The sequence below is a fragment of the Aulonocara stuartgranti genome, assembly GCF_965226115.1.
Source record: "Aulonocara stuartgranti genome assembly, chromosome: 23".
In the NCBI taxonomy this organism is placed as follows: domain Eukaryota; kingdom Metazoa; phylum Chordata; class Actinopteri; order Cichliformes; family Cichlidae; genus Aulonocara; species Aulonocara stuartgranti.
The window spans coordinates 2,497,501-2,522,335 of record NC_138958.1 but is presented as its reverse complement, the minus strand read 5'-3'; the positions used below and the strand labels follow the sequence as shown (position 1 = coordinate 2,522,335).

The 24,835-nt window shown below is 40.9% G+C and overlaps 1 protein-coding gene and 1 long non-coding RNA gene across 2 annotated transcripts in view; one reads left to right on the top strand and one right to left on the bottom strand.

The window, feature by feature from the left end:
* Nucleotides 1-5,453: 5,453 nt before the first annotated feature.
* LOC309700409 (cyclin-dependent kinase 4 inhibitor B-like) lies at nucleotides 5,454-14,186 on the top strand (the record flags this gene model as incomplete). The annotated part of the gene is made up of 4 exons (XM_082523928.1): nucleotides 5,454-5,561; nucleotides 10,928-11,108; nucleotides 11,192-11,360; nucleotides 13,563-14,186. 4 exons carry the CDS (start codon nucleotides 5,454-5,456, stop codon nucleotides 13,564-13,566), a joined length of 462 nt encoding a protein of 153 aa, XP_082380054.1. The 3' UTR covers nucleotides 13,567-14,186.
* A 5,784-nt stretch (nucleotides 14,187-19,970) lies between these two features.
* LOC309700238 overlaps nucleotides 19,971-24,835 on the bottom strand; it is a 5,639-nt gene continuing 774 nt past the window's right edge. Inside the window, exons 1-3 of the long non-coding RNA XR_014274607.1 lie at nucleotides 24,591-24,835; nucleotides 23,878-23,946; nucleotides 19,971-21,584 (exon numbers count right to left, since the gene is read on the bottom strand). The exon at nucleotides 24,591-24,835 is cut by the window's right edge and continues 774 nt beyond it. This is a non-coding gene — a long non-coding RNA (uncharacterized lncRNA). The remainder of the gene's footprint in view (nucleotides 21,585-23,877; nucleotides 23,947-24,590) is intronic.

Genomic DNA, 24,835 nt, shown 5'->3' with positions numbered 1-24,835 from the left:
TATACATGCTTCCCTTAGGCAGTATCATTAGAAGACATAGCATACATTTTCACTGCTATGCAGATGACACCCAGCTCTATCTGTCCATGAAGCCAGATAACACACACCAATGAGTTAAACTGCAGGAATGTCTTAAAAACATAAAGACCTGGATGGCCGCTAACTTTCTGTTTCTTAATTCAGATAAAACTGAGGTTATTGTACTCGGCCCTGAAAAGCCTAGAAATATGGTATCTAACCAGATTCTTACTCTGGATGGCATTACCTTGGCCTCCAGTAACGCTGTGAGGAACCTTAGAGTCATTTTTGACCAGGACATGTCCTTCAATGCACATATTAAACAAATATGTAAGACTGCGTTCTTCCATTTGCACAACATCTCTAAAATTAGAAATATTCTGTCTCAGAGTGACGCTGAAAAACTAGTTCATGCATTTATTACTTCCAGGCTGGACGACTGTAATTCATTATTATCAGGATGTCCAAAAAACTCACTGAAAAGTCTTCAGTTAATCCAAAATGCTGCAGCAAGAGTCCTGACAGGGACTAGAAAGAGAGAGCAGATTTCTCCTGTTTTGGCTTCCCTTCATTGGCTTCCTGTTAAATCCAGAATTGAATTCAAAATCCTGCTCCTCACATACAAGGTCTTAAATAATCAGGCCCCATCTTATCTTAATGACCTTGTAGTACCATATCACTCTATTAGAGCACTTCGCTCTCGCTCTGCAGGCCTACTTGTTGTTCCTAGAGTATTTAAAAGTAGAATGGGAGGGAGAGCCTTCAGTTTTCAGGCCCCTCTTCTGTGGAACCAGCTTCCAGTTTGGATTCGGGAGACAGACACTATCTCTACTTTCAAGATTAGGCTTCAAACTTTCCTTTTTGCTAAAGCATATAGTTAGGGCTGGACCAGGTGACCCTGAATCCTCCCTTAGTTATGCTGCAATAGACGTAGGCTGCCGGGGGATTCCCATGATGCATTGAGTTTTTCCTTTCCAGTCACCTTTCTCACTCACTATGTATTAACAGACCTCTCTGCATTGAATCATATCTGTTATTAACCTCTGTCTCTCTTCCACAGCATGTCTTTTATCCTGTCTTCCTTCTCTCACCCCAACCGGTCGCAGCAGATGGCCCCGCCCCTCCCTGAGCCTGGTTCTGCTGGAGGTTTCTTCCTGTTAAAAGGGAGTTTTTCCTTCCCACTGTTGCCAAAGTGCTTGCTCATAGGGGGTCATATGATTGTTGGGTTTTTCTCTGTATCTATGAAGCGCCTTGAGGCGACTTATGTTGTGATTTGGCGCTATATAAATAAAATTGAATTGAATTGAAAGTTAAGTTGGACTAGACTGTAATACAAACCGTTCAGTTTGTCACCAATATAACTAACTGAAATGAGAGAAAGACTGAGTGTGAGACTTTATCAATATTCATTTTATCTAATATCAAAGTTTACCATTATGTACAGAATCTGAATATCGCAAAATATTTTTAAAAATTGCAATAATATCGTATCGTGCGTTAAGTATTGTGATAATATCGTATCGTGGGATGTATGGTGATTCCCACCTCTAACATTTACCCAATAAAAAGAACATATTTCTATTGAGCGTTTTTTATTTGCTGTGTTAAGACAGAATACAAACTCGTCAAACTTTGCGTTTATGTATTTATCTTTTTACAGGACACTAATTATTTTACATACCAACATCAAGAATACAGGCAGTTATGTGATATGTTTTGGTATAAAAAGTGAAAACAATGCAAAAACACCTGAATGTGGGGACCCTACTGCTCACATAGAATGTAATAAAATGCCTATTTAAATATTGCTATATGAGTAAACACACAATGTGACAGACCACAAGTCTTTGCTGTCACTTTTGTTTGTGCTGCATGTGTTGGCTCATGTAGAAGTACAGTTATACAGAAGAGTGGCAAAATTTATTGCCCAACAATGTGACAGACTGATAAATTTAAACAAACTCATCCTTTCAAGGTAAAGCTGCTAAAGGTGGTTCTACAAGCTACTGAATCAGAATCACTGGGTGTATTTAGGTTGCTTTTTTAATGTACTTATCCCTCCTGATAGTTTTTTTTCTTTTTACTAGTTCTGCTTTTGGTTAGTGTCCTCGTCGCTCTGGCTGGAGTGAGACGTTACTTTACGCCCATCGGCATTGCACAGGTAGTCAAACATCTCTAGGATGACACATCCGTACATGCCATCACGAGATCCAAGCGTAGTTTCAAGGCAGCACAATATCTTCCACCCCTCGCCCCCCACCCCTCGTAGCAGATGACTACCCCTGCTTGAGCCTGGTTATGCGGGAGGTTTCTTCCTTTTAAAAGATATTTTTTCCTTCCCGTTGTCACCAAGTACTTGCTCATAGAAGGTCATCTGATTGTTAGGGTTTTCAATAAGAGGCACCCTGTGAAGCAACAGTTGAAGTTGATGTGAGATATGGATGATGCAGAAAGATATTAATTTGCCACTCACGACAATGCGTGCCCTCACGAAGGACTGGCAATATTGTCATGGCCCAAGAGCTGACAATAGAATATGTGCATCAACGTTCACTTATGCACATGCATGCGTGTGTGCATGTTCACAAGCATGCGTGTATATGTGAACATGCACACATTTACCCTTGTGTGCATGAGTATGCACAGCATGCCTCCCGTTGGAGGGTTTAGATTAGCTGATTGCATCATTGAGTAACAACTAACCGTTGAAAGGGAATGGCACAGAGCCTCTTAAAAAACTTCTTGTATTCAGAAACTGTGTTCAACTCGATTCTTGTCTGAAGGCTTTCTAACAGTTGACTCTTTTATATCATTCCTCCATTAAAAAGCAGACTAGAAAACCATAGCAGAAGCAATACCCTGTAGCTCAGTAGTTTCTATGTTAATGTTATTTCCTGGATGACTATTAAGCAACCCAACATCCAAATGTTATTTTAGGCAATTTATGTCACAGCATTTAACAAATGAAAATAAAGACAACCTGTGTCTTAAATAAAATAAACAATCGTTTGCAATCATTACACAAACTTCTGCTTCCAATCATGCTGAACCTGCTAGCAGCCTCCTCATCTCTTTGCCAGTCTTTCCACACCACAAACCAATGACATGCATGTACAAAACAAAAAGCAATTCAACCACATTGTATAAACGTTCCCAAGTTATAGCATGTGACAGGTAAATAAAGTTCATGGTTTTACATGAATATTTCCAAAAATAAAGGTTGTTCACTCACTCTGAAGCAACGTGTTTGTGTCGTTTCACTGAGAACAGAACAGGAAGTCTGACACAATAAAAGAGGAAGTGCTAAGGTACTCTTAAAAATAAAAGCGCAGGATAAAGTGGCCTTGCCGGTATTTGCCAAAAACTGATTGCTTGTATTTAAACTGCTATAAATAACTTGCTGGTCTATAATATGTGAAACATATGTCAAATGTATCCCTCATGAATGATATCATGTCATTTTCAAATCAAATCAAATCAAAATTTATTTATATAGCACATATTAAAAACAACAGTGTTGACCATAGTGCTTCACAGTCAATAAAAACATGAGACAGTTAAAACAAACAATAGAAGAGGACAACAAACAATAGGTAACAACGCAACAAGCTAAAACAGCCAACTAGACAGAATCAAAAGCCAAAGTAAAAAAATAAGTTTTAAGACGTAATTTAAAAGACTGGATAGACTCGGCAGTGCGAATATGAACGGGGAGGTTATTCCAGAGTCTGGGTGCCACGGATGCAAAGGCCCGGTCGCCTCTCGACTTCATTCGAGTCCTAGGTTGTGCTAGGAGCCTATGGTTGGATGATCTAAGTGCCCTGTTGGGATTGTATGAATGGAGTAAATCAGAAAGATAACTGGGCGCTAAATTATTCAAAATATTAAAAGTGAACAAAAGAATTTTAAAATCTATACGATATTTAACAGGGAGCCAATGTAATTTGGCTAAAATTGGAGTTATGTGTTCATGAATTCTCGTACCTGTTAAAAGACGCGCAGCTGCATTTTGAATTAACTGGAGCCGGCAAAGAGAGGAGTGTTGGAGGCCCGAGTAGAGGGAGTTACAGTAGTCCAATCTGGATGTAATAAATGCGTGGATAAGCTTTTCAAGATCTTTTAAAGGAAGGAACGGCTTTGCTTTGGAAATCTGACGCAACTGGTAAAAGCTGTTTTTTACCACAGTGGACACCTGTTTCTCGAGTTTAAAAGAGCCATCCAGGAACACTCCGAGGTTTCTTACAGTGGACGAAAGATGGCTAGCGAGAGGGCCTAGGGCGTCAGCTAACTGGTCTAGCGGAGTGTGACTACCAAAGACTATGATTTCGGTCTTATTCTCGTTCAATGTAAGAAAATTATGTGATAACCAAATTTTTACTTCATGCAAACAGTTGAACAGAGGTTGCAAAGAAGCAGTCACATCGGATTTCAAAGGTAAATAAATCTGGATATCATCGGCATAACAGTGAAAGGAGATGTTATGTTTTCTAAAAATTAATCCCAACGGCAACATGTACAAAGAGAAAAGAGCAGGACCGAGCACGGACCCTTGAGGCACACCACAATAAATAGGGGCAGAAGCCGAGGAGTGTTGCCCCATAGCAACAGAGAACGACCTCTCTGAGAGATAGGATTTAAACCAAGATAAAACCGTACCTTTGAGACCAACAACATGTTCCAATCTTGATAGAAGAATGTTGTGATTAACCGTGTCAAAAGCAGCAGACAAGTCAAGTAAAACTAAGACCACAGAATATCCAGCAACAAACAACATTCCTGTAACAAGGTAGAAGCCGCAATCAGTTTTTGGCAGTGACTTTATGTATCCTTTATTTATGCAGTTAAAAAAAGTTATTGTTGACTTTAAATCTGGCCAAGAGGACAGCTGAAATTGCAACAAATGCAAAAATAGTTATGTAAACATATTTTAAGTGGACAATGGGGAGGACATAAGAAGCTAAGCAGGGAAGATAAGGGCAGGAGAGGAGAAAAGTGCGACCGCCTTCTCTGAGAGCCAAAAGAGAAGGCTCTGTCTTTGAATCTGACTAAAGTCTGTGTAAGTTTTCAAATGTCTCACATTCCTTGTTTGCAAACAGCTGGCAGTCACTGGGACTAAACATAGCCTGAGCAGTTATGAACAATACTTTTTGTCTTAACTGTAACTTCCAGTTAGTGTGGGTGTGCCTGGCTACAGTTTCCCGTCAGATTTGCATAGTCAGAACTTCCGGACAAATGAACTACACTCCTTTCAGCCCTAAAACACTTAAAACAACTGACACAGCACATCTCGCCACAATAGTCAGTTTGTATGACAAACCAAATCTGGGAGTGGCTGATGCATTCATCTACATGCTGCAGAGAGGTTATACTTCCATCTAGACAGTAACAGCTGCTAGGCTTTTTTGATTTCTTAAGTGCGATTCGGCCATTTGGTGATGCACAAATACATCAGAGATAAGCAGGAGCAGGAGTACAGCACAGATGTGTTGGATTTTGTGGAGCGGTATGGGAGAAATCCCAGATGTGAACAGGCCAGAGAGATGGTGATGTTGATGTGATGTGGGGAAGTACCAGTACCTGTGGGGGGAAACTCCCACTAGGTTTAAATCTGGGACTCCCCACCATTTGACCTTAGAACTGAAGAAGCTTCTCGGATGAGAGGTGAAACGTCTTCAAGCAACTTAAAGAAGTCCAGACGCTTTTCTTTGCAAGCTCCTTAGACTACGATGACCTGAATGAATGAAGTCACTTTGAATGCGTTGTGATTGTTGGTGCTAGACGCAGTGTTGCCAACTCCTCAGTAAGGAAAATCGCTATTGGCTGTGCTAAAAGTCGCTAGAAGTCGCTAAATGACGTCATCGCCTAATTTGCATAATTGGTCATGCTAATGTAATTGTAACCTGCGTTGTTGGAGAGAGGAATAACATCGTGGAAGAGACATAAGGTGAGTAAAAAACGTCTTAAACGAATTTAGAATTTATTTAGAACTACAAATTATTATTAAATTTCTTTAATTTATTACAATTATTATTTTTTAATAATGTCACAATTCCAACCCTGCTCCTTTATCCGGGCCTGGACCGGCAAAAGTGACCCGAGATTGGCACTCTGGTGGAGTTAATTTGTGTGTAGGCTATGTGTGTTTATAAGTAGTTTTACACCTTGTGATCCACAAAACAGCATAACAGTAAAAGAAGAACAGACTGTGTTACAGTCAGTGCGGAGCAGCGACTTTGCTCATAAGCGATTCATTTGCAGTTTGGACGCACGGGTGTGAACATCTCCTGCCCTGATAGCGTGTTGAGCTGGGGGAGGACCATCCTCCGCCCGTGAGCGCTTTGGAACGGGCGAGGTGCCCACGGCAGCACCGCTGCTTGTTGAGAGTGAAAGCGATACGCGCTTTCACGTCAAAAAGTCGTCATAAATAAGTCTCCAGTAACACCAGAAAAAGTCGCCAGATTTGTCGCTAGTCGCTTTTTAGAAAAAAAGTCGCTAAGGGGCTCTGAAAACTCGCTAAATATAGCGACAAAGTCGCTAAGTTGGCAACACTCGCCAGACGGGCTGGTCTGAGTATTTCAAAAGCTGCTGATCCGCAATAACTGTCCCACCAAATGAGGTGACCGTAGATGCACAGCTTGTTACAGGAGAGGGCGGCAAAGACAAAGAAACTAAAAGCACACAGGCCGTGACGTGACGAAAAAGAAATAGAGCTCTTGCTCCGCATCTGTAATGTCATAATAAAAGGCGCGCATCGTCTGCGCCAGCGCGTCGACGTTTCAAAACATTCACATGGACAATGAATGAAGGCACCACCATTATTACCGTGTTATGAAGTTCCGTTAACCGTCCCGCCTATGAGCCGATGAGGAACCGTCCAATCAGGCCGTCTCCTCCTCTTTGGAAAGAACCTCTGATCTTCACGAGCTGTGGATTCATCCGAGAGGCTTTTTTAAACTGAGAGGAGGCTCGCCTCACGGTGACTGCGCGACGTTTCTAACGAAAGTCATCCCCGTGTCTGGCTCCCTCTTTCATCCTGTAACAGGTTAAAAACGGAAATACAAACTCGAATTACTTTTGAAAACGAGCGGGAACTGCCAGTAAATGCATCACATGCTTGAAATCACGCGTGGAGGCGACATTTTATTTTTTCTTTCTTTTCTTTTCCTTTTTTTTTGGCTGTTTTTCGGGGGGATTTTCAGCTCGAGTCGTTTGGAAAATGTGATGCCACGCACTGAACAGCAGGAGGAAGGTGTGCTACGGTTTTAATCTCATTTGACGTAAGTTTTTATATTTATCTATTTAATTATTTTGTGTTTTTGCTTGCTTTTTGTTATTCAGACATCATTGTCACAGTTCTGGCTTTGGTTCCGTTTTTTCAGGGTGCAGGTGGCTTACTGTATCCCTGACATATAGATATTGTGAAAAGGCTCCATGCAGCTTTTTCCATAAACAGGCTCAAACATCACATCAATAAAATGTCACGCAGGAAAATCAGCAGGGGAGCAGGAAAAATAGGCAAAATCTGTAATATTATTTTCTTTGAATATTCTAATTATGACCTACATGGAGTATATCAGTATCTCGGGAAGGGTGGGAGAGGCATCATTTATTTTGCTGCTGGACAAGCATAACATGCTCAAATAGAAGCTGTAAACATGTAATCAGTGTTGATTGTACTCTACCGGAGTACTCGAAGCGCTCTATACAACACGCCACATTCACACAAGCACTATCTTCTATGCTTTTTAAGTGCTTTCTAACTACCATGCACACACATGGTGTTTTGTATTCTGATCGATACAACTTGGAGTTGATATCTTGCGCAAGGATATTTGGTATATGCCAAATATCCTTGCGCAAGATATCGCTTGTTTCATCCAGTTTCGTCATAATAAAACTAATGAATTAGTCCTATCTCCAGTCATATATTTTCTTAATTTTGCTTTCCCAGTTCTAAAAAAAAAAAAAAATCAAACAAACAAACAGACAAAAATAAAACAATGTAAGGGGGTATAAGATATTTTTAGTTTTATACATAAGGACTGCACCTAATGATATATTTTTAAATTTCAGAATAATTAGTTTAGGGGTAACTTGTCAAAAACCAGATGTGCAATAAATCTCCAGCTCTGCCGTGTGTCAAAATAAACACTGAACCCACGGGGAAGCCACTGAGCTGAATACAGCTCAAAACAAAATCGAGATATAATTAGTCACTTCTAATATTTGAATTTGAAGTGACTAATTTTGTCTAATTCTTGTTCAGTAACAGCTTGAGCTGCACAGTCAAGGATGATGTAAGGGTGGGAGGGACATGTTTCAGATTTCTGTATTTGGCCAGTCCACCCTCCCGGATTATTTCAGTCTTCAACACAGCCTACAGAAAAATTTTAGGTGATAAGTTTGCTTTGTATTGCGTTTTAAAGGGACACCTGATATGAGTCTCTCTGACCAACTCTGCAATGCCTGTGCAACTGGAAATCTATTAGAAATCATAACTTTACTGCAAAATGGAGCTGATGTAAATATTAAAAATGTGTTTAATAGGACTGCAATACAGGTAAGTAATAAAAACCGTTTGAACTGGCTTTTTTCCAAAGTGATTTTAAACATATTTGGACGATTTCAGTCTGTTTTGCTTGCTAGCAGCTTGATTTACTTCCTTGTTTTAGTGCTTTGTGTTAGAGGCTGAGGCCTCCTCACATGTGCTCTTCAAATATCCACCAGCTTCGATAATGTCATCATTATACTGAATACAATCGTCTCAGATCGATGTAAATATTTTTTGAAGTGCAGAAATCTGTATGTGGCAGTTATAAGTTTGGACTCTCCAAAATAGATTTAAGTGTAGTGAAAAAGATGAACAGTTTACCAAAAGTCTAAAAAGCTGAAATTCATGATTTACTATCAGATTTTAATACATTTATAGATTAATATAAATACATATGTATGTGCATGAGTGTGTTTTATGGAGTAATAAGATGTTCTGTTATCACTTCCTTAGTTTCACAATTTCTTTTTCAAATGCAGATTTTGTACTTGACTCAGAAAGAGCTGTAGTTTTTTTTTTTATCACATGAAGTAAAGAATAAACTTGTGTTCATATTATTGTAATTAAGAGAAATCAGCAAATCCGAGACAACATTAAAGTCTGAAATTGTCAATGGAGCTGAGGAGCAGCAAAATGGTGGTGTTAAGGAAATGGTGAGTGAGGGTGTTAGCTGTTAAAAAGAACCTGGATTTATTCAGATGTACATTTTTTGCTTTAGGACAAAATATATAAATTGTTCAAGTCTCTTAATTTTACAAGAAGCGGAAAATAAAGAATAAGTATTTACTGGTTTATGGTTGTGGGCAGAGGTCTGAACAGATCCTTTATGTATCTATCCAACACCATGTTTGGGGAAAAAAAGTCTTAGTCTGAGTTTTGTTTTTGTTTGTTTTAGTGATAACTTTTTAAGTAGCAGCTGCATTTCATCATAAAGTAGGGCACAGAAAAGAAAGCAGAGTCGTGAAGCATGAGGCACACAGACAAAGGACGCGCCCATGTCTACAGCAAACAAGGAAAAAGGAAAAAGGGCTGCTTCCCACATTCTAACACACACGCACAATCACACACACACAATCACATACGCACATGCTCGCGTATCAACATTCCACTGAACAAATGTATTCATTATTGTATTACTTTTCTTGTGTATAAATAAAGACAAATGCAAGAACAGAGCATGCACATCACAGGGCCCCCACTTTGGTGTGAGCGCTCTGCCCTGCAAGTAAAAACTGCAGCGTGTGTGTTTCTACTCTCTGACTCTAAGCTGAAGAAGTGTCTTTAGAATAAATCTCTTGACACTACAAAAACAGAATTTTCCATTTTTTATGCTCGTGTCAAATATAAGTTACTAGAAAAATATTGAAAAAATGAAGAAAAAAACAACAATTCGATGCTTAATTAATTTCCTGCTATTAAAGATGATATCACTGAAAAAATTACATTTGAAAACCAAACAAGATTTTGAAATCCATACATATCTAGTTTAATTGCTTGCTTGCTTGATTAAAATTAATTCTTCCAGGATGGAGTTACCTTTAAGAGCAAACCTGTTCAGAAAGGCAAATAATCATGTGCAGCAGTTTGACCAGAAGGCCTGTTTTTAGCGGAGGTAGCGAAGACGTTTAAGTGGGAACTCCAGTCTCATGAAAATGAACCAATGGGCTGCTGTCAGTGCTTGTTAGGCCTGTGCGCAGCGAACCAAAAGTCCGTCAGCCCAACGTGAAAAATGCCCGGTTTGCCAGATTAGCAGCCCGTGCCCTGCTTGGATCTGATTTTAAACGTGCTTTTTTGTTGTTGTTTTTGCTCGTGCACTGTCTGCGTGTCACACGAGGTTTAATATGAACGATCGTATTGGGTGCAGGCCTGCAGCTGAACGGTCCACTCAGAGAGGAAGCTCCTCCTCGTTGACCGCTCATCCAACATATCGTGTGCTCGCGAGTTCATAATTATGCATAGTAACTTTGAAATTCATACATGCTGACATGCACGAGTCCAGACGAACTGGTGAAGATGTTTTTCACCTATCTGTATGACGCAGTCCTTACCTGTCTGCCACCAATAGAAACAGGTCCGCTGATGCTGCTGTCCAATGGCAGGCGCAGATTTTCCCTGTGACGACAAGAAACGTCAGGAGGAGAGGCGGGGCCAATGCGGGGCCAATGAATTAATAGCAATACACTTATTGAGCATTAAATGCATTAAATTGGGATTTGGTGTCATGGGATGAATTTAATATTTACATATAAAAATTATAATCGCCAGGCACACCCTGGGCAGCTCCTTAAAGCTTCTTCTTCTCCTAAATTATCTCCCGCATCCATCCTCTCTCTCCCTCCATGCTGTGTGTGTGTGCAGGTAGTGAAGTTGGGGGACTCCCGGGTCATTGAGACTCTGCTGCAAGCGGGGGCAAATCCAAATGTGCCAGATCCCTCCTGCGGTCTCACCGTGACCCACGATGCCGCTCGTGAAGGATTCGTGGATTCTGTGCGCGTGCTGCTAAAATATGGGGCCGACGTTAACATCGCAGATGAAAGAGGTACGGAATTAAATGATTTGATTTACTTCTGTTTTGTTTTCTTCTCGCACCTGGTTTTGATTGACCTATAACTCCATATGAAGGTAACCTTCCGCTGCACCTGGCCGCCAGTAAGGGTCACCTGGAGGTTGTCAGGCTGCTCATTGGATACACCGAGAATCGCGGCGTACGCAACAATGACGGACTCACCGCCGAGCAGCTCGCGCGCGGCAATGGCCACACGGACACAGCCACGTTCATCCAAAACCATCAGTGAGTGGATCAAACTGCACCTTACACGAGAAGAGTTTCTGCTCCCAAAATAATATGGGAGGGATTTTTCCTGAGCCCAGTTAAGTCAAAAACACAAAATAAAGGAACAAAACAAAAGTTTTAGTGTAGTGTGTGTGTGTGTGTCTGTGAGTGTGTGTGTGTGTGTGTGTGTGTGTGTGTTTAGCAATAAAGAGCCATGTAAAAGATGTAGGCTAATTATTTTACATGTCAGTACAGTGGTTTGTGCTCTGAATATTTTGTAGTTTTGTGAGTTTTAAGGCTTCAGGCGTGAGTTTGTTTTTTCTTGTTCTGTTAGTTTTTGTAATTCTGACCTTATTGGTTTAATTATGAATGACCTAAAATGACATTAGTGGACAAATTCCAGCTGCTGGAGCATAACAGTGAGATGTAAAAATTATGTCACGTCAATAACACACATAATGGTCTTAATTTTTTTTTCATATTTTCAACACTAAAAGATACATATTGAAAAATAAAAAATAAAATTCAGTTAAATTTAATAATAAATAACACAGGGATAAGTGGTCGTGGATAGAGTGAAACTATTGTTTCTATCAGCTTACATATAGACTTAATAATAATAATAATAATAATAATAATAATAATAATAATGGATTGCATTTATGCTGAAGCACTATAATCTTTCATTTGTTTCTAGAACCTTTGTGAAACTAAATGAGCAGATTACTGTCTGTGGCCACAACATGTGCTGTGTGTTTAAATCTGTTGCATTTGAGTCATCTTACTTTGCTATTACATTAACAAATGAAATCAAATTTGTATTCTGTTTTTCTTTAATATTTAGGTGACATTTACAGTCACCTAAGTACAGTTGTGCTTTCACATGTTTACTAAGCAGAAGTTAGGAAGTAAAGCCATAAGATTTACACTACAGAGAGTAGTGCAAGGAGCAATTTTATACTTATTAAACCAGTATGCACCTTTACAGGCTACACAATGAATTTAAGGATAATGTTTACATGTTAATAGTCAAATCGTTAAAATCTGTCAATAGACTCTGAGCTTTCTGAGGCCCGTCCATTGTGTGCCACAAAACAGCGTTTCTGAATGTAAAGGAAACATAATGCTGCTGTCACCTTTTCTATAAAATTATCTAAATATTCTTTTCCAGTTCACAGATTGAACTGGTTTGTTTGTTTCTTGTGTTTCGTCAGCGAGGCTTTGAACTCTAATAAAGCGCCTCTTTTTGATACTCAGCTCGAAACATTTAACCGAAAGTGAAACTTAAAATCTTTCGCGTGCAGTTTGAAATTAAACGACCGTCTTGTTGTTCAGTTTTCAATAGCAAATAATTACACCGAGCTTGTAATAACCCAGTGGTGATACTGTTGTTTAACTTATTCATTACCGGAATTAGAATTATTGCAACCTGTATTTGAAGTGTGTCAGCCTGAACTCGCGAGCTTTGTTTTTATGTCAATTCGTTATTAGAGGAAACCGGAGGTCGCTGTGTTAAAGCTTCTTTCTGAAATCATCTCCAATCAGATTCCAGTCAGACGTCAGCTCATCGTTAATGAGCATGCGCATACGCCGCATCTTCTTTAGTTTTTTTTTTTCTCAGACAGGACCGGACAGCTGAACCTGCAACAGAGCGAGCGCGATTTTGACTTCACCTCAGGTCTCAGCCACCACAAAGTCCTCGATATGCGTGGGTTTTTGTTTGTTTTGGGGGGTGTAACTTTAGATTGTGTCTGGGTGCATATGGAAATAAAACGCACACTGCTGACAAAGCTTTCCTTTATGGCACAAAAGCAATAATTAAAAGACTCTCACGTGACCGCACATGAGAAGCGAAAAATGCCCACCTTAGAGGAGCCTAGGCAAGAATCGATCAATCCGAGACAAATGACAGCGTTGTGGAGGATGTAAGCGGGCTGAGCTACAGCGCAACGAACAGTTTAAAGGTGACAAACCAGTTTTTCTTTTGCTTCGGAACAAACAGAGGTTTCAATGTCAGTTAAAATTTATCCCAGGGTTAAAATCAAATTTGCGCTCATGCCTCGTGGAGCTGACGACACAGTGAAAATGTTTAACTTTTATAGACTGTAAAACACATTGTAGTTCCACTTATTTTATAATTTTTCAGGTCTAATTTTAGTTAGTATGCATGGATGCAGAGGTTAAATATGTGCCATGAACTTCCACATTTTTCTCCCACAGCTAAGAGGAAGGATGTGATTAAGAGAGCCTGGAGTCTGTTTGGAAAGCAACTTCTTCTTCTGATCTTTTGTTTCCCGAACTTTTTTGCCGGACATTGAACACGTCTATACGTTAAAAACAATAATTAGCGCTACAAAAACTAAAGAACACAAATCTGGGATTTATATTCACAGTCTGGTGGAAAGAATACTTTGCAACACTTGCTTACTAAATGAGAGAATGTGACTCTTTCATATGGTTATTGAAAAACTGTGAAGCTGAGTGCATAAAAGTGTTTTTCATTGTTATTTTTATGCATTTACCAAACTAATACCTTACATACTGTGAAACATTGCTTTCACATTCACCATTAGGTGCATCTACACACTTCCGACACAGTCACATAAACATTAACTTCTTTTTGATGCTGCATTTTGTTTGATGGTGTTATGTTCTGGTCATCAATGAAAGCTCTCAGAAAACCCCTGGCACCTTTGTGTCTGGGCTAACATTTATCTAAAGCTTCAAAGTTAGTACAAAGTTATGTTGTACCAAACAGCAAGCATCAAAGTGTATCATCTAATTGTAACCTACGGTCTTCTGTTTTTTGTGCACGCAAATAAATCACACGTGAAATTTTCTTCTTCTGTATTGTCTGTTTTATTATTTTCCTTTAGCACATCACAGTCATATTTACTCTTACCAACAAGAAAAGGTTTTGCAAATAACCATTAACACACATAATTTATCATATAAGAAAAGTTTGCTCTTTAAATCTTTAGTAGGTTTTTTTTTAAATCCAAAGAATTCCTGTGAGTTTGGTTATCTTAATTAGAAGCCGTCACTCTGGATTGTGACTAAGCAAAACTTTGTGCAGGCGTGCTGAACGGACATGATTCACTTTCCAGCGTTGGGTGTGTTCAGGGATTTCAACACATCCCGTTATAAGTGAAACGCTGAAGCAACGCCACATAGTATCACACTCACAGATGTACACATACAGTATGGTACATTTGTTATTTTTTGCATATTTGTCACAGTAAAAAAGTTTCAGATGAAAAACATTTTAATGTTGGATAAATATAACCTGGGTAATTACAAAATGCAGTCACTTCATTTATAAGGGGGAAAAAAGGCTTTCTATGGTGGCCCTGAGAGGCCAAACGGACGGCAACTTAAGAAAACACTTGCAAAAGGAAAAATGCTGCAAAAAGAAAAACGTTTGCAAAAAGAAAAATGCTGCAAAAAGGAAAACACTTGTAAAAAGAAAAATGCTGCAAAAAGAAAAACACATCCAAAAAGAAAAACGCTGCAAAAAGAAAAACGCTGCAAAAAGAAAAATGCTGCAAAAAGAAAAATGCTGCAAAAAGAAAAATGCTGCAAAAAGAAAAGCACTTGCAAAAAGAAAAATGCTGCAAAAAGAAAAACGCTGCAAAAAGAAAAATGCTGCAAAAAGAAAAATACTGCACAAAGAAAAACGCTGCAAAAAGAAAAACACTTGTAAAAAGAAAAACGCTGCAAAAGCACACACAACACAACGGAAATGTTTCTGTGGAGACAATAACGGGACGGACCAGTTGCTCGAACCAAAACATGCTAACAAGTGCACTGGGGCTGTGTCCCAATTAAGAGACTGCACGCTTGAAGTACGCGCACTACGCGTACTACGTACGGTGCGTACTATAAGTACGAGAAGTGTGGAAGTGAGAGGCTTGTGAAATGGGACGGTATACGCTTCGTCGCGCTGTTCAGGTGCATTTGGAGTATGCATTTGAAGTACACTTCGAATTGGGACAGCCGTCGTCGCGTGGCGGTGACGTAACCGCACTTAAAATGCGTACTTCAAGCGTGCAGTCTCTTAATTGGGACACAGCCTGGGACTGGGAGACACTTCAAAGAAGTGGAAGTGGAGCGGCCAAAGAGTAAACTTTCAAAAGTAAGTTCTGAATATTATGTCACTTATTTATGTGCAAATGTTTAATAATGAGGAACATTAAAACATTACTGTTGGCCACATGCCGGCAAAGTTATGTGACATTAGCGATGTTTGTACTTTCAGCGTTTACTTTGTTTTAAAGCCTCTACTTTATACGCCGTTCAATAGTTGACCTTAATCTCACAGAGAATATGATGATTTTGTGGATAATTAAAGTCAGTCATATATCCACAAACACAACAGGCTGAAAGTCAGTGACGCTGCTCTGTTTGCAGTCCTGAACATCACGGCACAAGCAGGATCCACTGCACTGTTAATGTGAGCTATGTTATATTGCTGCCTCTGTTCGGTGGACAGACTGAGGGAGCCACTGCTGCACATCATCTGTGAGGCTTTGCAGCCCTGATGATCCACCAGGACAAACTCAGCAGTGTGTGAGGAAGAGGAGGAGGAAGAGCCAGCAGCAGCTGACAGATGGAGAGAATAGACAGACTGTTCCCTGTTTGTGAAGGACTGCTAGGAAAGTTTAACATAACTGTCTGTCCTGAATCAGTCTTATTAGGTAATGTTCAAATAATGTGATCATCCCAGTGTTTCCAGTGTGGGAGAAAGTACTCAGGGCCTTCAAGTTACACACTATGAAAGGCAGCAACAAGTTTAATGTTCAGAAACCTAAAGTATGTATCAGCAGCAGAATGGAGCTAAAAATAAATGTTGGTTTCAGTTCTATGAAGCTTTGAGTATTTTGGATCAGTAGCACTGCTGTGTGTGTTGCATCATATTGCTGTAATTGTTTATATGCTTTATATATTCTGAGCTAAGTTGATCTATAGTGTTACATCATATTCTATAAGGATGTTATGTGTTTGTAGACTTCCTGCCCAGTTTGACCCATTTAGCAGAAGTCAGCCTGTTTAAGACTCTGATATCTATTCTGTATGACTTAAAGCAGTTATGACATGGTCTGATTTTCTCACCCAATAAAGGAATATTTCATATATCAGTCTACTCTTCATTCTATCAGAAACAGTTATCACAGCTCGTACATTTGCTTTTTCCACATATATGTAAGCATTGAGCCAAATTTAGTAATGCCAACATATTAAAAGAACAATATTTGTCTCTTATATATGATACACCTATATATGCATTGTCAAAGATACTTGTCTTTAAGGTGATAGGAAATATAAATAACTGCAACTTGAATCTTTACTGAAGCTCAGAGTTTGGCACAGAGTTCATGTTCACTGCTGTAATAACTAATAATGATTAATATAATATTGGCCATATTATATTTACATTACCAAAGTGAGATGACTTTAGTCTCATGAACAACATGAGCTAATTGTTATTTACTAGCTAATCTTAAAATGACTGTTCAGTGCAGAAATGAAGCCCAAAAATCATGTTTTACTGTCCTGTGGTCTCAGCCTCAGATACTTATCAAATCACACAAAGTTCAAATAGAAACAAATGTACAAAATATGTTCTCCTTCATTTCTGTCAAACAAAGCTGTATGAAACGTTTCCAGCTGTTAGTATCATGGTTGCTAGGCAACCTGGGCAGCGTGACGGAGGCTAGACCGTCCCATTTCACAAGCCTACAAGCCTCGCACTTCACTCAAAGACCTCAGCGGTCTTTGAGTACGCGGCCCTTGAGGACCGTTTAAGGCTGCAGACCCTGAATTGGGATACAGCCATACATACATGTTTTGGTTCCTGCAACTGGTCCGTCCGGTTATTGTCTCCCCAGAAACATTTCCGTTGTGTTGTGTGTGCTTTTGCAGCGTTTTTCTTTTTGCATGTGTTTTCTAAAGTTGCAGTCCGTTTGGCCACTCAGGGCCACCGTAGCTTTCCAGACCTACGTGGCCCTGTGTGAAAAGTACTTACCCACCAAGAACTTTCACATCACCGTGGAGAAACTTTGGTCCACCATTTTTGGCAGAATTGCGCTTGAGCAGGAACGTTAACGTTGTAAAGACACACCTTTCAGCACAAGCACTTCACCAGATGCTAGTGATGTGTCGGTCGCGAACGAAACGGCTCTTAGAGCCGGGTCTTTGACGTGAACGACACAATCCGGCTCCTTATCCTTTACAGCAGTGATTATTACGGCTGTTTACATTCCCCCACAAGCCGACACTGACCGTGCACTCAGGGAACTGTACAGCGCGATCAGCAGCGAGGAAACCGCACACCCAGAGGCAGCGTTTATCACAGCCGGAGACTTTAATAAGGGAAACCTGAAGAAAGTCTCACCAAAACTCCATCAACACATCCTTTTCAACACACGTGGAAACCGGCAACTCGACCACTGTTACACCTCTTTCTGGGATGCGTACAAAGCCCTCCCCCGCGCCCCATTCGGCCAATCAGATCACTGCTCCATCCTGCTCCTGCCCGCCTACAGGCAGAAGCTGAAACAGGAAGCTCCAACCCGGAGGGCGGTGCACTGTTGGACGGACCAATCGGAGTCTGCGCTGCGGGACTGTTTTGATCACGCGGACTGGGAAATGTTTCACGTGGCCGCCAGAGACATTGATGAATACACAGACTCAGTCTGTGGATTTATCAGGAAATGCGTGGAAGATGTCGTCCCATCCAGAACAGTCAAATCCTTCCCAAATCAAAAACCCTGGATTAACGGAGATGTTCGCGCGGCACGGAACACCGCCTTTGCCTCCGCGAACACATCGGACTACAAACACGCACATTACCAACTCCGGAAGACGATCAAAGCAGTCAAACGTGAGTACAGGGACAGGGTGGAGCAACAGTTTGACAACCCTCGGAGTATGTGGCAGGGACTAAACACGATCACAGACTTTAGAGGGAAAACCAGCACACCACAGACCACGGCCTCTCTGTGAGGATCTAAACGTATTCTACGCTAGATTCGACACAGCGAACACCATGAGACCGGACAGTGTGCGCACCGCGGATGACGTCAGTGCGCACACTGTGTCTGAGGAGGATGTGCGGAAGTGCTTCAGGAAGGTGAACGCACGCAAAGCTACTGGTCCGGACGGGATTCCCGGCCGCGTCCTCAGGTCATGCGCGGCTCAGCTGGCTGGAGTGTTCACGCACATCTTCAACCTTTCCCTCTCTCTGTCTGTAGTCCCAGCCTGCTTCAAAATGGCCACCATCGTCCCTGTACCCAAATCCTCCACCATCTCCTCATTGAACGACTGGCGACCTGTAGCCCTGACCCCCATCGTAAGCAAATGCTTCGAGAAGCTGGTCAGGGACTTCATCTGCTCTGCACTACCCGACTCACTGGACCCTCTACAGTTTGCATACCGCCACAACAGGTCCACTGATGATGCCATAGCCCTGACACTACACACTGCCCTGTCACACCTGGAGAAGAGAGACACGTATGTGAGGATGCTGTTTGTAGATTACAGCTCAGCATTCAATACCATCGTTCCCTCGAAGCTGGACAGGAAACTGCAGGATCTAGGACTGAGCAGCTCCCTCTGCAGCTGGATCCTTAGCTTCCTGTCTGACAGACGCCAGGTGGTCAGACTGGGCAGCATCATCTCATCCCCCATCACACTGAACACTGGTGCTCCACAGGGGTGTGTACTGAGCCCTCTCCTGTACTCACTCTACACCTACGACTGCACAGCCACTAACAGCTCCAACATCATTGTGAAGTTTGCGGACGACACTACAGTGGTGGGTCTTATCACCAACGGTGATGAGACGGCTTACAGGGAGGAGGTCAGCGCCCTGACCCACTGGTGTCAAGACAACCATCTCACCCTCAACGTCGCAAAGACAAAGGAGTTGATAGTGGACTTCCGGAGGTGCAGAGAAGTACACACCCCCATCACCATCAACGGCGCTGCTGTGGAGAGAGTGAGCAGCTTCCGGTTCCTTGGAGTACATCTGGCTGAGGATCTTACGTGGTCAGTACACACAAACAAAACAGTGAAGAAGGCGCAGCAGCGCCTCTTCTTTCTCAGGAGACTGAAAAGATTCGGCATGAGCCCCCGCATCCTCAGGACCTTCTATCACTGTGCCATTGAGAGCATCCTCACTGGATGCATCACCACCTGGTATGGCAACAGCACCGCCTACAACCGCAAAGCTCTCCAGCGAGTAGTGCGGTGCTCTGAACGGATAATTGGAGGTGAGCTTCCCTCCCTCCAAGACATCTACAGGAAGCGCTGCCTGAGGAAAGCGGGGAGGATCATCAAGGACTCCAGTCACCCCAGCCATAAACTGTTCAGACTGCTTCCATCAGGAAGGAGGTTCTGCAGCATCCGGTCCCGTACCAGCAGACTGAGAGACAGCTTTTTCCATCAGGCCATCAGACTGCTGAACACGTCATAGACACCTCAGCTTCACTACTGGAACTTCAACATTATGCACTCCGTACTGTATATAAATGCCACTTGTTTTGCACATATTCAACTCTGTATATTTTATATATTTTATTATTATTATTATTATTATTATTTTATTTTTTTTTTTTTACTATTTAATTTGTAAAAATGTGTATACACACACACACACACACACACACACACACGTAGGAAAATATTTAGTATACACATCCAGAAATGCATACACTATTATATATTGTACATATATTTATTAGTTTCAGGTTGGCCATTCTTGTATTTTGCTCGTTTGTGTTGTTGTGTTTGCACATCTCTGTTGCTTGTGGGGCTCGCACACAAGAATTTCACTCGCATGTGCTGTGCCAGTGTGCCTGCACATGTGATGTGACAATAAAAGTGATTTGATTTGATTTGATTTATCGCGAGCCGTGTTTTTTTTTTTTTTCTTTCTCTCACCCTCTTTCTCGCACTTTTTTCCCGCTTCACTCTGCAGGCGAGCCTTGTGCTTTGCGCAAGGTTAAATTTCCTAAGTGATCGGTTCAATTCTGTCTTTGTAAACGGCATATTCAATGAATCATTTGTGTCGTCAGCTTGCTTGCAGTATCTCCCTGTTCTCTGCTAGTGTAATTTCTCTTCCCCTTTGACCTTCTTCGCTAATATTACATGAGCTATGGATTTTAACAAAGGTTTTTGCCATCATATCTGCCTTTTCTTCTTCTTTCACCGCTGTGACTTCCCCTTCACTTAATACTGGATACCCATATTTACTTGTAATGCCATTCATCCTTCTGATCACTGACCATACCTTACCTATGTCTGCCTCTCTCCCCACTGAATTACAAAAGCTCCTCCAACTGTCCCTCTTTGCAGTTTTAAGGGTTCTTCTCACAATAGCTTGTGATTTTTGATATTAAACAAAATTCTGATAACTCTGATTTCTTTTTAACATCCTAAAAGCTTTATTTCTGCACTTAATTGCTGCATCACATTCCTTTGTCCACCAGGTTACAATCTTCCTGTTTCTGCCTCCTTTCAGCTTTAATTCAATTCAATTCAATTTTATTTATATAGCACCAAATCACAACAACAGTCGCCTCAAGGCGCTTTATATTGTACAGTAGATCCTACAATAATAGATACAGAGAAAAACCCAACAATTGAGCCCGTTCTCACTCCCGAGGCGTAACATGCTGACATTTTGTCATGTCCCGCGGCATTCCTGAGGAACGTGAAAGGTGACCTTCCGCGTTCTTGTGGTACGCGCTGGGTTATGGATGAAATCCAGTGGAATGACGCTCCCGCTGTAATAGACGTTCCAGCCCTGTATTCCAGCCCTAAACCTAACCTTATCCCTAGGCCTAACCATAACCTTATTCCTGACCTCAACCAGGACTTTAATGACGTTAAATAGCATGTTTCCAAGAGATTTGAAGAAAAAGAGTGAACATGTGTAGATTGAGTCCAGACGGTTCTCACATTTCCTCATTTTACCGAGGTCGTCATTTAGGAACGTGTTGGGTAGTCGAAAACGTAATATGTTGACGATTTGTCACCTAGCGTAAAATGTTACGCTTTGGAAGTGAGAACGTGTTGAACAATCATATGACCCCCTATGAGCAAGCACTTTGGCGACAGTGGGAAGGAAAAACTCCCTTTTAACAGGAAGAAACCTCCAGCAAAACCAGGCTCAGGGAGGGGCGGGGCCATCTGCTGCGACCGGTTGGGGTGAGAGAAGGAAGACAGGATAAAGACATGCTGTGGAAGAGAGACGGAGATTAATAACAAGTATGATTCAATGCAGAGAGGTCTGTTAACACATAGTGAGTGAGAAAGGTGACTGGAAAGGAAAAACTCAATGCATCATGGGAATCCCCGGCAGCCTACGTCTATTGCAGCATAACTAAGGGAGGATTCAGGGTCACCTGGTCCAGCCCTAACTATATGCTTTAGCAAAAAGGAAAGTTTGAAGCCTAATCTTGAAAGTAGAGATAGTGTCTGTCTCCTGAATCCAAACTGGAAGCTGGTTCCACAGAAGAGGGGCCTGAAAACTGAATGCACTAAAACCAGATCGAGTGTGTGGCCACACTGTTGCGTTGGTGCAGGCACACATGGAACTAAATTAAAAGAATCAGTAAGTTTTGTTTTTTCTTATTTCCGTTGTGTTTTGTGTGCTTTTGCAGCGTTTTTCTTATTGCTGGTGTTTTCTTAAGTTACAGTCTGTTTGGCCTCTGAGGGCCACCGTAGGGTTCACCCAGCGAGAACGCCCCACCTGTGGTGAGTGTGGCCGGCAATACTGCATTTCTGACTGCTGCTAATACGTTTCGAATTGAAACGCTGAAAAAGCACAGCGTATCCAGAAAACACATTATATTCCGCGATACAAGCACTGCCCCAGTGTCCCCTCTCCCTACTGGCTTTCAGCGACAGGCAGCAGCAAACAGGCTGCGTTTAACATCGCCTACGATAATGTCAAAGAAGAGGTTCCGTTCACTAAGTTCAAGTCCGAAATAATTCTTCACAAGAAAAATGGCTTGAACGTAAACCCAACATACGGTAATGATGTCGCGAGCACCCAGTTTATAGGTGTCGGCGCAGACACATTGAAAATAAAAGAGAAAAAAGGCAAAATTACAGGAGCTGACGGTCTGAGGGGCATGTGACTGCAGTGGAGGATAGTCCATAAGATATCGAGCTGCTCAGATATTGAGATGTTCAGTTTGAAGCCTTTGAGACACTTTGAGGTCCTTTTAATTTAGATTTTCCTTTTATTTAATATATCTTGAGATGTTTTAAGTTTAAATTTCAGCTCAGTGAAGCACTAAGCACAAACACTTTTCAGTAACTTATCTTTCTTTTAGAACTGGGCTCCAAATAAAGAATTTTGTGTTGAGAAGATTGTTATTTAATCATTTACAAATCAATATTGTCTGTATGGACAATCTTGATTTATCTTGTGCTTTTGTTTTATTGATCTTCATTTTGTCATCTCTATTATGTGTTTGATTCTATTGTTTTTTTTTGTTTGTTTGTTTGTTTGTTTGTTTGTTTTTTTTGTGTCCCGTTTGGATCTTTAGCCGTCAGAATTGTTGTCTTAAGGCCAAGAAAGATGCCAAGCGGATTTATTTTACCAAGTGGATCATCATGGCCTTGCCATATTGGTCCATTTGATTGACCTTTATTATAATTATGTATTTATTTTATTTTGCTACAAGCGGGACAGACATGACTGGGGGATAGGACAGGGAGAAAGAATGAAAGAAAGAGAGGGAGAGAAAGAAAACCAAAGGGGAGAAGAGACGGTGAGATGGGGGGAAGAAAGAAAGAAAAACAAACAAAACACCTGGATCACCTGTATGCAGAAAAAAAAACAGAAGAGAAAGCAAACAAAAGGCAGCAGCCAAGAAGGGTGTAGTCCGCGTCTGTGTACACCTGTGTGCACACCTGTGTGGATCAGCATGCTTGTATTACAAAGGTTTCTCCATGTAACGATCTGCTAGGGAGTTTGGGGAGTTTTATTCTATTGTTAAGTGTCCTTGGACTCAAGGTGCTTTTTAAAGGTGCTTTTTAAATAAAATCTATTATTATTATCATAATTATTATCATTATTATTATTACTTAAGTTATTTCTTTATTCAGCAGATCTGGCAGTAATCAGACCAGCAAACATGATATTTACGTCAAGTTTATGCCATTTAAAACAACGGTGTAAAAGCAAAATGTACACATCAGGCAGCTGGTTTGCCAGTTTGAAGAGACCGTAATGCTAATTTGACAAGTACAATTTTTTACTTGTATAATAAGTTTATGCTTTTGTATGTAGATAAAGTTTTGAAATGTAGTCTGACTGAATGTATGTCAAGCACCATAGATAACGTATTGGAATGTGTTACTATTGAAAGCCATGTTGAAAAAGCTAACAATATAATTATAAGTTGCATATATAGGACACCAGGATCGTGCCTTGACACATTCAATGAAAAACTTGCTGCTATGTTTAGCAACCTAAACATGCATGTCCCAGAGTAAAGCCTGCAAATAATGAACTTACCACTAAATCCCAGTTCATGAGCTCTAACAGAGTGATTGCCTCTGGAGGATTGTCGATTCCAGTGCAAGCCTGTGAGAAGAAAGCAAAACAAAAGATGAACTGCAAGTTTTATTACTTTTATTTATTGCAATGACACCTTGGAAACACAAATGTGCAAAAAAGGCAAAAAAATTTGTGTCACTTATAGTATCAAAGGATTATCATACCAAAAACTGACCCAGAATAAACTAGGTGCATCTGTAGCTTTAATTATATTTTAGTTTTATCTACCTGAAGGCTAAAAGAAGTCATGTGAGATGTCCCTTCTTTGGAGAAAAAAAACATTAAAGGTAACTGAAGCTTTAAATCTAAAACCTTAGCATTTTTTTTCTTTGCATGTAAGAGACCCAATAAGGGAATGTGCATCGAGGCTAGAGGGAAGGTTGTAAATGCTCTGCTTAACTATGTGGCAGGGAGCAAATTAACAATTGTATCACCTGCTCATAAGAATGACCCCAAAGAACATTTTCAAGTACTTGGGAATGACTTTAATGGAAAGGAGACACTGTAATTTTTATAATAATTTATAATATTTAGCTTGTCAACAGCAAAATGTACACATCAGGCAGCTGGTTTGCCAGTTTGAAGAGACCGTAATGCTAATTTGACAAGTACAATGCTTTACTCGTATAATAAGTTTATGCTTTCTGTGAAATTTGCTCAAACACACTCACCGGCCACTTCATTAGGTACATCTGCTCAACCTCTCCTTCAGTCAAGAATCTAATGGCATCTCACACTCCGAGCATTTATCCATGTACACATGGCCAGGTTGGGCCACGATGAGCTGCTGACGTCTGAGCATCAGAATGAGGAAGAAAGGTGACTAAAGTCACTTTGAACGCGTCGTGATTGTTGGTGCCAGACGGGCTGGTCTGAGTATTTCAAAAGCTGCTGATCCGCTGGGATTCCCCTCAGA